The sequence below is a fragment of the Meriones unguiculatus genome, chromosome 3 (genome assembly GCF_030254825.1).
Source record: "Meriones unguiculatus strain TT.TT164.6M chromosome 3, Bangor_MerUng_6.1, whole genome shotgun sequence".
Taxonomy (NCBI): Eukaryota; Metazoa; Chordata; class Mammalia; order Rodentia; family Muridae; genus Meriones; species Meriones unguiculatus.
This window is the reverse complement of record NC_083351.1, coordinates 36,444,124-36,457,500: the sequence shown is the minus strand read 5'-3', so window position 1 is coordinate 36,457,500 and position 13,377 is coordinate 36,444,124. Positions and strand designations below refer to the sequence as shown.

At 51.1% G+C, this 13,377-nt stretch overlaps 1 protein-coding gene across 5 annotated transcripts in view; it reads right to left on the bottom strand.

The window, feature by feature from the left end:
• Tmod1 (tropomodulin 1) overlaps positions 1-13,377 on the bottom strand; it is a 74,378-nt gene that overhangs the window by 50,075 nt on the left and 10,926 nt on the right. For 4 of the 5 annotated variants that reach the window (XM_021647969.2, XM_021647970.2, XM_021647973.2 and 1 more), the window contains exon 2: positions 5,731-5,899. In XM_021647969.2, coding sequence (XP_021503644.1) covers positions 5,731-5,850 — 120 coding nt within the window. In that variant the 5' untranslated portion in view covers positions 5,851-5,899. Of the gene's footprint in view, positions 1-5,730; positions 5,900-13,377 lie in introns of those variants that run through there. The other variant, XM_060379872.1, reaches the window with a different exon arrangement.

Here is a 13,377-nt window from a genome sequence, read left to right as displayed (position 1 = left end):
TAGCGTTCTGTGGTGGTGCTGTGTTACAGATTCCCAACAGTTGACTTAAAAATCAACTCTTTGGCTCCAATTTCTTTGTAGAGTTGGGATTTTAACCTCCCTTCTTTCCTGCAAAAACATTTTCCCCTCAAAGTCTCATTAACAAGCAATATTAATAAATTATTTGTTGATAGCCTCTTAATTTTTTCTTCATATATTTTGATATGTCTGTGTGTGTGTGTGTGTGTGTGTGTGTGAGAGAGAGAGAGAGAGAGAGAGAGAGAGAGAGAGAGAGAGAGAGAGAGAACTCCTGTGTTGGTACCCTGGCTTGCCTGTTCCTGCGTATGTGGAAGCGTAATTTATTTATTGACACAGGGTCTCTCACTGACTGGTTAGATTGGCTGGCAATGAGCTCCAGGAATCCAGCTGTCCCTTCCTTCTCAACCCTAGCACTAGGAATTCAGGGGAGAGCCTCCCCTCCTGTCATTTTTATTTGGGTTCTGGGGATCAAAATCAAGTCCTCAACACTTAGAACACTGAGATATCATAACCCAGATCTCATTCCTCCAAGCCTCAGTTTCCCCATCTTAAGATGGAGCTAGGTGCTGAACCCTCTCAGAGGGCTAGATAGTCCACACCCCATCTCACCCATCAACTGTGAAGCATCTGTGAATGGTGTAAGAACCCACCCATCGTTGCTGGCACACGCTACTTGCATGGCTGGCCGTTCCCATGCTCACTTCTCCCACTGCCCAGCATAAAGACGGTCTGAGTGAGGAGTTGGCTGGGCTTCAGTGCGGCACCCACTTAAGTGCAGTGAGAGAAAGGGCAGGGCCGGGGAGCCAGGCAACAGCAGACACTTTTAGCGCATGAGGCATTCCTCTCCCGAGGGAGGCTGAGGGTAGCAATCTCATGATAAGCTTGAGATTTTCCACAGAGAGAGACATCGAGTTTCGAGGACTGTTTTTGTCTTTCTTTTTTAACATGCACAAGTTTGGAATCCTCTGTGGCAAAGCTGCTTCTCAAGTGTTCTACCCTACTCTGTCACGTGACACTCAGGCTTAGCAGTTGCGTAAGTAATCACACACGCCACCCACTGAAGTGTTTGTTGCCATCAGATGCCAAGACGGCTGGGAGGGGCTCAGAAAATTACAAGTGGATAGAGCCGTAGGGGGCTTCCGAGCCATCTGGACCAACTGAGCGCACTTTACTGAGGGAGCCGAGATGCAGACGGGAAAAGACACAGGCCTGAGCAGAGCCGACCCGACACCACTGTCTGCGCCTCACCTCCTTCCAGAAAGAAGGGGGTGGGTTCCATGTGCCACCTCTGGAACCACAGAGTCAGAGCACACCGTGGCCGCAGCTCCCTCCCGCCAAACTCCCATGAGGCCTTAGGTGTGCTAGGTGGGCAAAATAGATTCCATCCTAGGAGCAGATGGAGTTCAGCGGGTGCAATACATCCTCTCGCTAGGGTGTGACCCCTCTGCCACTACCTACTTGTGTGGTGGAGCTACCTTGCCCCTCAGCTACTTCATCTGGAAAGCCGGGAAGACCAGAGCACCTGCCTCCCAGGATCAGTGTGAAGTTAAGCAGGCTGTATCTTCCAAGTACTTAGAATAGCATGTGCACGTAGCAAGTACCACATCAGCCCGGGACACAGAAATAAGTGCAGCATGGTAGAGTCCACCAAGGGGCAGAGCCTGGGCACTGAGGTCTCAGGAGCTGCTCTAGGTCTGTCTGGATATCAGCCCTGGGGGCAGGTTCCTTTCCCTCTCTGGGATCTGGTCCTGGTCTGTAACAGGAAGATTGGACACCTGTCGGGCTCCCCTCCTCTGGGCCTGCATACCTCTGGCCTCTCCCAGAGTCCTGATTATAGAGCTGGGCCCAGGCCCAGTGAAACCGGAGCTGGAATGCTCTGTTCTGGGATGGAGGGAGCCCCATTTGCCTTTCAAAACTCAGCTGTCTCGTAAATCAGGCAAGAGAGTCCATCTCAGTGAAGGGGTCAATTGTGTGCTGGCACACTAGCTCTACCACCCCGTCATCGCCCCCTCCTCTTGGGTTTCTCTTTTCTTCTCCCTGGACTGAAAGAGAGAAAAGGGGCCTTTGAAAAGACGTCACTTTTGAAACCACAGTAGTGGAGCATGGTGGGTCTCAGGTGGCAGGTGCCTCCTCCAGGATCTATGCTTCTCTCCAGGCTGCTTGCAATTTGACTCCTGCCACACTGTTCTGTGCCCAGGCAAGCTGGGCAGTGGTGTGGACCTCCTGTGTCTTCTCCTGCCCTTCCCTGGGCACCCACAGAGTGTTCTCTTCCCCGCTACCTTCCAGGTAGGGCAGGCTGCATAGTACAGAGGTCCCTGGGGACTTCTGCTGAGGCCACAGAGCCTGCTATTTGAGTAGAGGGACAATGTGGGGGTTCTTTATTGGCTTAGGGGTGAAGCAGGGACCCAGCCCAGTGCCTCAGCACAGTCCTTGGACACTAAAATCTTGGTTCTGAGAGGCTCTATCCTCCTGGGGCTGACACTGGATTCTGACCCCTGTCAATCACCTGCCCTGTTTGCAGCCACTGCCTCATCTGACCTCATCCCTACACTGAAGCTTTAGGGGGAAGCCCAAAGAGCAAAGGGCCAGCCACAGAGACATGGAGGTATCTGTGTGGGCGAATGGTCACTCTTCTCAGCCACAGAGGCAACCAGGTGTCTGAGTGGGTGGATGGTCACACTTCTCCAGGGCAGAGACACAGAATCAAGGCCCTAGAGGGTGGGCCTGTGGAGAGAGTAGCATCCTTCCTCACCTTCAGGAAAGGCGTCTGCCCCGGGACACAAGGCTCCCACAGGAACCCTTTCCACCTTCCATTGTCAGCCACCTCCAGGATTAGCTCCTGAAGCACTAATCCACGTGGAATCACCGCTGAGAGGCTCCCCAGGTCTCCAGGAGAAGTCCACGCTGCCTTACCACCTCTACTCCATTGCGCACCCCCTTCCTTTTCCCAGTCCCATCCAAGTTTCGCAGAAACCACGCCGAGACTCCTCCTCCCCAGCAAACCCTGAGCCATGGAACCACGCTCAACTGGAATATTTTGCTTTTATCCTTGACTTAGAGAACCTAGGGCTTGGTTGCAACCTTAGCTGCTCTGAGGAAACTCCCACCAGGAGGAAGTAAATCCCCGCTCTGAGCTCCGTCTGTTCCTAGGATATAATCGACTCTGCCCACCTGGCATACCTTGAACTAACCAGAAGCAGTATCCATGCCAGGCCCCAGTGATGGAATCTAGCACCAAGCTAAGTGCAGGCAGCCACATGGCTTTTGTTCTCACTCTTAAAAGCGACTCCTTCTTGTAATTCTATGGAACGGTGACCTAGAATAGTTAGTACAGAGATGCTCAGTCTTTCCGTTGCTGTTTACTCTGAATGAAGGAGGCAAGGGGAGGAGGGACCTAAGACTCTCCACGAAAGGCCACTTGCCAATTAATCTGAGCAGCCCCACCAAGGAACCATCTCATGGCTGGGGCAGTTATGAACAGCAAGATGAGGACAAACTACCTAGATGGATGTCATTCCATGGGGCTGGGACCAGCCCTTAAACAAGCAGCCTGGGCTATCCAGGAAGAAACCAAGTCTGTAGATGTAAATGGTGCCTGGAAGCTGAGACCTGAAAGGAAACGACCAACTCCATAACTTCATGGGTGGGACGCCAGGGCAGGACTGCATGTCCAAGGCAGGGCTTGGGTAGCCTTGCTCACTGCCCCTCGGCAGTGATGGCCTGTGGGTTGCTGAAACGCTACTCAAGTGATGGTTTCCTTATAGGCCACTGCTAGGTCAGAGTTAAGCAATGCTTGGTTTTAGAAGGGGGGAGGGAGAAGGTTCTATCTTCAACACCATTCATGTCTGCCTTCACTTGTGCTGGGTACCTGGCATGTAGTTACAGGCTGGAGGCTGTCCCTGGGGGCTGGTAGGAATGTCTCCCTTGACCCTGCTCACAGCTCCAGTGGGGCTTGCCAGACAAGAAGACATCACGGAGGAACCCCGACCACACAGGCCAACTCTGAACATCGAAAGAACAGCTTAAATATGCCGCGTGTGAAACTCGTTTACGAAACTTAAAACACATGAGAGGGTCCTCCATGTTCTGTATTGCTCAGAAAATTCATTCCGACTTGTTCTCCACTGTCCAGAGGTGGCAGGGTGTGCTGGAGAAGCACAGTGCACAGTGGAAGAATGTCACAGAGCTAGCTGGCAGGCAGGGCCTCTCAGGGCTGGGGCTAGGCTCTCTGGGAGGCTGCATGCGCTCTGAATCAGGGGCCTCAATGCGGTGCTGTCTCCACAAGAGCCAAGACTCACACATCCAGGATGAAAGCTTGGCACTGGAGTGGTGGCACTCAGTGGCACTCTCAGCAAACCATTAGCAACAGCTTTGCTTCCTTTCCCTTGACCTTCTGCTCTGCTTGCCTAGAAGTCTCAGTTCTGAAGGACAGATGAGGGACAGAGATTCCACTGAGTGGGAGGTTAACACAGCCGCCCGGCCTCTGGCGTTCCTCATGCTTCGGAGCCAACAGATGAAGAAGGGGAGAATGAAGCTGACGGCCAGCTACTCTGCAATGGGGGTGCAGAAGAACCATAGCCGGTGAAGGTGCCGGCTGAGGGGAAAGGAAGTGCAAGACGGGTGATGGGAGAAGGTGGTTACGAATACTGGCTATCCATCTGTCTGTTAAGAGAAAGCAGCGACACAGCTGTCAGGAGTCTCTCCAACTCCTTCTTGAGCATGCATGTGGATGGCAGAGGTCATTGTCCACCCTGGTCTTATCATGCAGCATGAGCTGCACTGACATTTGATGGTACCTATTTAAGCATTCATTTTCAACCACATCTGTGGAGATCTTACCTTCCCTGTTGGAAATGAGGGAGGAATTTTTCTGTCATGCCCAGCATCACGTTGGGCACAGTTATGACATGCTCTTGTCTTTGTTTGCTAATAATTGCCTGTGGTTTGAGGAGATGTGTGCAAGTGCCAAGTTAACAGAAACAGACTGTGATGGGTAATTCTAGGAGTCAGTTTGCCTGAGCCACAGGGTGCCAGGCGTTTGGTTGGATATTATTCTCATTGTATCTGGGAGGGTGTTTCTGTGGGAGCTGAGCATTTGCATCTGTAGACTGAGTCAGGCAGATGGCCTCTGTGGCGTGGGAGGGTCCGTCCCATCTGTCACGGGCCAAAATAGAACAGAAAAGCTGAGCCTTCCCTGAGGAGGAGAACTAACTCCCACCTGACTTCCTGGACTGGACCACTGGTTTCTGTTATTTGTTTGTTTGTTTTTGTTGTTTCCTTCCTGCGTTTGGACTAAAATCATGAGCTGGGCCTAAGTCTTGAGCCTACAAGCATTTAGACCAGATTGGCATCACTGGCCCTCCTGGCTTCCAGCTTGCCAACGGCAGATCTCAGGGCTTTCAGTCTCCAGAACCACATGAGCCAATTGCTTATAAACCTCTCTCTTAGTGGGATATACATTGACTCTCTCTCCCTAACACACACATCATATTGGTTCTGTTTTTCTGGAGAATCCTGAGTAACACAACATTTTAAAAATAGCCCTGCCAAGGCCACGTCATTCCAGCACACTGTCTTATAAGGAGAAAGACATGGGTGGCTTCAGGAAGCACCCACCTGCCCCTCCCCTGTGTGGTCCCCACACTGCCCCTCCACCAAGTGCCAGGGCACGCCCCTCACCCAAGACCAGTGTTCCCCTTTCCTGCCACTTACATCCGGGTCTAGCTCGTCCAGCTCATTTTCCAGCGTCCTGAGCTCCTCCTCTGTAAGGGCCCCTAGGATCTCATCTTCATCTAGGTCTCGGTATTTCTCCAGCTCTCGTCTATAGGACATTGTGGAAGGGCACGTCCTTGTCTTCTGAACGTCTGTGCTGACCGGTGACCTGCCAGAGGGAGGAAAACCGTTAGACCCTTGTTATGGTTTCTCTCTAGCAACAGGCGGGATGTGTTCAATAGTGGCTAATTTCAGTTAGTTCTCTCTCCACAGTGGCAAGCCCCGAGGCGTGTGATTTAATGATGTGTGTGATATGTATGACTGTATCTGTGCACGTGAGTGTGAGTGTGCACAAGTGAAGGTCAGAGGATGACCTTGAGTGTCAGTCCTCTCCTCCGGCCACCTTGGGAACACTGGGCTAACTGGCCTGCAAGCCTCCAGGGTCTCTCCTGCCTCTGCCTTGCATCACCCCCACACGAACCCTAAGATTACAGGTGTGCTCTCACTACAAGGACTTGAACCCAGGTCCTCAAGCTTGTGTGCAGGTGCTTCACCCACTGAACCATCTCTTCAGTTCAATCCAACAAATGTTAGTTGGTTGCAATGAGCATTGCCAGTAACTGGAAGTAAATTGTACTTGACAATTTTACTCTTAGGTTGTTCACATATTTTCTGGACAATCTTCCCGATGTCCCAACGGGAACCACGAGTGCCAGCCACTGTCGGGCTTGCCATCTGAATGGAGAGCGAACACCTGCTGCATGCAGGTGCCTCCCTACCACATCCCAGCCAATCCTGTCAGGAAGCACCCGGCAGTGACGGGCTTTGAGAGCAAGCTCAGAGCCGTGGATTCTCCGATTTAACCTGCGCATGAGTTATTCAAGTTAGCCTTCTTTCTCAGATGAGGACATCCCAAACTTGAACTGAGGTCTTCGGGGGACCCAGTGTCTGTGTGGTAGCGTCTTTTCACAGAATCGCAGGATATCATGGTTGAGAAAACCATGGACCCGACCCCTCATTATATTCTCTGGGGAGTTGCTTCAAAAGAAGTGACTTATCCGGGGCAACAGTCTGTGCCTGCCACTTCCAGGCTGCTTTCTCCTGTTGGGTGCTACCCAACACCCTCACGCGACCTTTCCCGCATGTGAGCTCATTCTAGCTGGGGCTTTTGAGTGAGGTCATTTTACCAAAGAAGAAACTGAAAGATGGCCCTGAGCTTGACTCGGGATCCCGGACGGCTGCGGTGTCCCTCCACTGCCTGAGAGGGACAGCAAGGCCATGAGCCCTCCTGTTCTTTAGCCTGACTAAAATAAGAACACGATGCGGCCAGCCTATCTGCCACCTCCCTGAAAAGTTCTGGCAACTTCTCACAAACCTGACCTCATCGTAGACCCAGTCCTGGGTCCACACCTCTTTGAGCAGCTTGTTCCCTGTGAGCACCTGTGTCTTACTCCCAGCTTACGGCAGGAAGCTTCCCACTAAACCTGCCCAGTTCTGGTTTTCTTCTTATCTCCGGTGTCCCCGAGGAGGTTCTGGACTCTTGAAGAATGTGAGCAGCTTTGAAGAGACCGTCTCCCTGTCCCAGGCCTCCCCACTACCTGAGCCTCTCCATCCTCCATCCTTCCAGAAGCTCGATGAGGAAGCCGCTGAGGGATGCCTTAAATGTGGAGAGTGGAATCTAGTCCTGTGCACATAGTCAGCTTACTGCCTTAGGCTTCCTTCATGGACATTCTAATACCCAGCACTCAGTCACCCAGGAGCACACTGCAGCTTAAAATGAGCCCTCACTTGGAAGCGGTCCTTACGGGGTTACTGAGATGTAACTAGGTTTAGACAAGGTCATCCTGGAATCGGATGGGCTGCTGTTCCTACAGAAAGGGCACGGTGTCCACACAAGCATAGTGACACACACTGATGTAACAGAATAGGATGAGCCTTTTGCAGGGCAAGGCTTGCCAGAAAACCTCTGAAGCCAGGGAGACACCTTGGGTCTATTTTTCCATTTAGCTCTCAGAAGAGAGCTAGGATGGTGGTGCGTGCTTTTAATCCAAGCACGGGGGGGGGGGGGGGCGGGAAGAGGCAGGCAGATTGCTGTGAGTTCAAGGACAGCCTGGTCTACAGAAGAACTAAAGCACTTGACACATTATTCTTGGCTTCCAGACCAGACGCATTTTAGCTTCCTGGTTTGAAGCACACTGTTCCAGTACCCCAGCACACTGGCGTGATCACCACCATCTCTTCACAGCAGTGCTCTAGACTCCCGTGCAAACAAACAAACAAACAAACAAACAAGAAAACATCCATGGTTCATCTTTGAATTTTCTACAGCAGAGAAAAACGAAAACTGAGAGAAGACAATTGATCAGTTTAAAACCCGTGTTTTTTAAATTAAGGACAACAGGAGTGATTAAAAACAAACTGGAGTCAGAGTTCACTAACCATCAGAGAAAGCATCCACCTGGGAGAGCAAGGGGCACACTTCGTTAGCGTAAATCTGCATCCCTGGACACATCCTCGGTGAAGGCACGGTGACAACCACCTCAATAAGAAGGATGAGTTTCCCAAACACAGAACCCGGCGCTGCCCTGTTCTCCAAGAAAGCCTCGTGAAGTCCTCCTTTGACCAGACCCCAGCATGCAATGTCCAGACCATGAGTGCACACCCCTATTCATTTCCTTTTGCTTTCAGGTGGCTTGCCATGGACGCCGGTTGGTCTCACACAGTAGCCTGACTTGGTGTGTCCTAAGTGAAGCCAGGAAACACGAGGATCCATGGTCTCCATTACAGGGCCCAGAGGGACTCAAGTAACGGCTGCCGGAATGAGCTCTCAAAGATGTCCGGCACCGCTGAGATGGGCGTCTAAGCACCAGTCTGCTCTCTGCTGTGCTGGAGACGTGGTTGACTTCCCCAGAGGTTCTTGTGCTGGGACCTGGTCTCCAGTGTAGCAACGCTGCGGTCCTGGGGGCTGAGAGAGGAGGACCCACACCCAGGAGTGTATGGGCAACACAAATTGGACTCGGGGGTTTGTTGTTTTTTTTTTTTTAATGCCATGAAATTGGGGGCAGGTGGGAAGGTGGGGGGTAGATCCAAGAGGAGTAGAGAGGTGAATGTGATCCAAATACATTAGTCGGAGGTAGTTAGGCCATTGCAGCTGCTCCCCTCTGGAGGGACCAACTCTGGTCTTATGGAATGATTGATTTATTACCTGAAGGAACGGTTATAAGGAGAGTAAGGTTGACCCCCTCTCTTAGAGTTCCTGTTACTGTGAGAAAACACCATGACTAAAAGCAACTCAGGGAGGAAAGGGTTTAATTTATTTCATCTCATAACTCGCAGGTCGCATGCCATCGCTGAGGGAAGCCAGGGCAGGGACCTGGAGGCAGGAATGAAGCCGAGGCTGAGGAAGAGTGCTACATACTGGATCATTCCCCAGCTTTCTCATCCTGTTTTTTACACCACCCAGGCGCAGGGGTGGCACTGTGGCCCACAGTGGGCTGGGCCCTCCGGTATCGATCATCCATCATCAATCAAGGAAACACCCCACAGGCCAATCTGATGGAGATGCTGTCTCCGTTGAGGTTCTTCTTCCCAGATGATTCTGATTCCCAGGATCCCCTCCCCTTGCTTCCTGGGTCATGTCCTTGTAATGTAATTTCCACTTGTGGTGCACCACCCCTCCATGGTGCCGTGGGCTTCTGAGGATGGGCAGTCAGGATGGCTCTTGCCGCAGAGGACCAGATGGGGCCTCCTGGCCTTATATTTCACCTCCGAAACTGTGAGCTAAATGATGCTCTTTACTTTTAAAAGTACCCAGCATTGGGTATTTTGTCTTAGTAATAACAAATGGCAGCAAGACAGTCCTCTAAGGTTTTAGATTGTACCAGAGCCACAGGGACTGGACTATGGGACTTCTCTAAAGGGTTATTACCCAGTTAGCTACTCAAGAGATGTCTCCAGGAATAGTGCACAACAGAATCCCCCAGTTCCTTGTTATGGCCTTAGGTCTCTACGGCACTTCTCCACAAATTGGAATCTCATGAAACGAATTTTGGAAAGCACCATCTTAGAGTCACTTCCAGATTATCCTGGGAGCCATCACACAAGAAGACAGGCCACAGGGACGGAGCATGTCAGGACACAGCTCGAGGGTACCAGAGCACACTGAGAGCCAGCAGCTTCCCATGCTTGTGAGTTTTTACTGCTGGACTCATTTTCCAGATGGTCTGCAGGAAGACTTCAGGGAAGACTCACACACAAATGGATGACAGAATAGACAGAACCTGAGAACCAGGAAGGGAGGCATCCACGTGAAAGGCAGCTTGGGCAGAAGTTGTTAGGGAAGAAGCCAGATAAGAGCAGGAGGAGTCAACTCTGGGACCTGCTGCAGGAGAGATGTGGGACCTGACAACAGCCCACCCCCACGATGGGACTTGATGAGCAGGCATCTTCAAATTCCCTGATAAGGCCTCCTCTTGTTGCATCCAGGGAAGTTATACTATGCAGCCACCCTGAGCCACTCCTGAGGTCAAAATCTCTATTTCATAGGCCCTTAGAGCCCGTTCGAATGTCAAGCACCTGTGACTATTATAGAGGGACGAGGCATTAACTTTAAATAAGCTGAGAAGAATCAAGATCTCCCAGGGTAAACCTTGAAGCTGCTAGCTTCAAGCCACACTCATCTCGTTTCTACAAAAGAGGATTCTCACAGGATGGATTCTACTAAGAAGGGTTCTCCTCCCACTGTGGGCCCTGAGGACGCTGGAGGTGGAGAGGAGGTAGAAATATGGGGAACACAAACTGTGTGTTAACAGATTCCCACTTAGTCTTAAGACAGGGCTTAGGAGAGATTGCATTTCTAACTGTTAATTCAAGGCCCCTGTTTCCTAGCCGAAGAGGTGTCGGGAATGGAGAGTCAGGGTTGGAAAGCTAGTTTTGATGTTAGTTGCTAGGATGACCATCATTAAATTCTTGAGGCCTCTGTTTACTCAACTGCAATGACAGAATTAGCCCACATAGGTGGCTTTGAAACTGTACCCAGAGGAGATATCTGAGAAAGTGTCTCTGGATCCCTGGAGGGGGCCAAAGGCTGAGAGGGCTCACCCTGACCTTGCTTGATATGTTTGCTTAGGGTCATTGAAGAACTCCTTGAAGTAAAAGATCAAATACAAGGCTGAGACTCACTGGAATATACATATACATATATACACACACATATATATGGCACACAGATATGTATATATACTCTGACTATATCATAAACATATACAGTCCAGTATTATCATATGTATACATCTATCTGATATAGTCAGCGTGCCAGGACTCATCCCATACGATGTTGTAAAATGAGTGCTGTCAGGCAGATAAGGGTTCAGTCAGTCTGGGGCTCGGGCAGTCCACCCAAGCTCACATAGAGCCAGGTACTATAATGTAACTGCTGACGCAGCCAGAGTCCCACTTCTTTTCTACTCCCCCACTTCATCACACCATAAGGCCGCTCCTCCAAGGAGACCTGTGTTTATTTGTCTGTGTCCTCACAGCTAAGCCCTGTGCCTGGTGCAGAGGCACCATCAAAGGGACAAAGACGGCACACCTGGGCTCTGATCTAGCATCCCTGAAAACTCAGGCAAATGCCCTCTCTTCTTAGAGCCTCTGCTTATCCATCTTTACACGTAAATCCTTGATGAGAGGAGTGTGAAATCCTGAGGGGGGGGAAGGTTGGGCCAGGTGTGACTCTGCCCCAGCGTAGCTCCCAGCATGGTCCTCCTGAAGCCAAACAGCTCTGCTGTCTTACCTGTGTTATATGAATTGGGTCCTGGCTTAAGCGTCAATATGAAGAAGAAAAGAGGAGCTGAGGAAATTTGGAAATGCCCTCACATGCTCAAGCCTTTACAGTCTAGTGTGGAGATTACAGAGCTAGCTAGCCACCCTGGTTCTCTATGGTCCAAACCTTGAGCAGCTGCAGAACATAAAATAGAATTTACAAGCTGTGGCAGGAAATGCAACTCTGCAGGTTGCCCATAAAAAAGTAACCAGTTAAAGCCAAGGCTGTCCACCAGGAAAGCCGCAGAAAGCAGAAAGCGAAAGCTTCGGAAGGTTTGCTTGCCCCTGTCATGACGAAGAGCTGGCCATTCTGGCAGGGGATCCTCCAGTGTCTGCGGTGCAGGCGCTCCAGGGTACGAGGCACCATCTTGATTTATGACAGCATTACCCCAAGTTCCAGAAGGCTGAGCCAGGGAGTGTCTTGAAGATAACATGCCACCCTCTCTTGGTCTTTGATATGCCAGCCTCTCTTTCGGGAGATGCTGTAGGATTCTATGCCATGTTCCTTCTTAATGAAATCCTGCATCCCAGACTATGCGATCTGTTTTCTCCTCCTGAATCTCTCTCTCTCTCTTCTCTAGCTTCAGAGATACAAGAGCATCTGCAGTGTCCCTCATGCCTCCCAAGAGAGCTGTCTCCGCAGCACCCTTCTTCAGGGTGAACCTGAAGCAGCGATGATGTTTATATCACCTGAGACTTCCCCACCTCCAGCTGATTTGGGGTCTGGGTGGTCAATGGCCAACGATGTGACATAGGATGGAGGAGGAGAAAGAGGAGACGGCAGAGGGGTGTAAACTTTGTGGTGGCTGTCAGCGTCCAGAGGCTGGACACCAGGGCACGGCCCAGCCACGTGTTCCCGCTACTGCAGCTCCGTCAGCCCCAGTGGGTGACAGCCTTTCTCTTCTTATTGTTGTATTTTCTTATCACATTGTGGTAAAATACACATCCCGTGAAGTTTTCACGCTTTTGAACGATGGAACCTGGGGCTCTATGCTAGGATACCCTCCCCGCAATGAGCCACATCCCAGCCCTTCACCATGTTGAAGTGTCCAGTTCTGCGGTACAATTCACTAATTCTCACTTAGCCATCACCACCATCCTCCTCTGGAATCCTGTCATTAATCTCAGCCGAAACTTGGCCCTCTTTCCCCTCCGCCCTGTTTCTGTCTGTGACTGTGCTCGGGTGGCCCTGTCTAGCCTGTGAGTTTGGCTGCACTTTGTAGCTCACAAGTGTGGAACCGGACACTATTGTCTCCGTGTGACTGGAACCCTGTGTCTTCAGCCATTCATTTATCTGTCCTACTTTCTCTTCTCAGGGTCCTTTAGTTTCTGTGTTATCCAACAACTTGGCCCATCCCTCTGCCTCAGCTCTTCTTCCTCACGCCTCAGCTCTTCTTCCTCACGCCTCAGCTCTTCTTCCTCACGCCACATCCAAATGGCCCATGAAAACCATTCGCCTGCAGCCAGTAAGCCTCCAATTACCCCTAAGAGTTCCCCATTGGGGCAGAACAAAATCCCCATTTAGGGTTTGATGTTGTCAAGACATGCTGTCCCCGGCACCTTTCCAGCTCCTAATCCCATGTCAAGACTTCCTCTCGTAGGTGAACTGACCTCCTTACTCCTGACATTTCAGTCCTAGGTCAGCTCTCATTTCTGCAGCCTGGAGTGTCCCTTTCCGTCCAGGCCCCCAAGTCTTAGGAAGGGCTCAGTACACAACGCACGGTTCCTCTAAGCACGCCCCACGTCCTTTAATCCTCCCCCCAACCCTGAGTGAACCCACACACAAACCGGGGAGGGTGGTTATGTAATTTACGCTCCCCCATGACC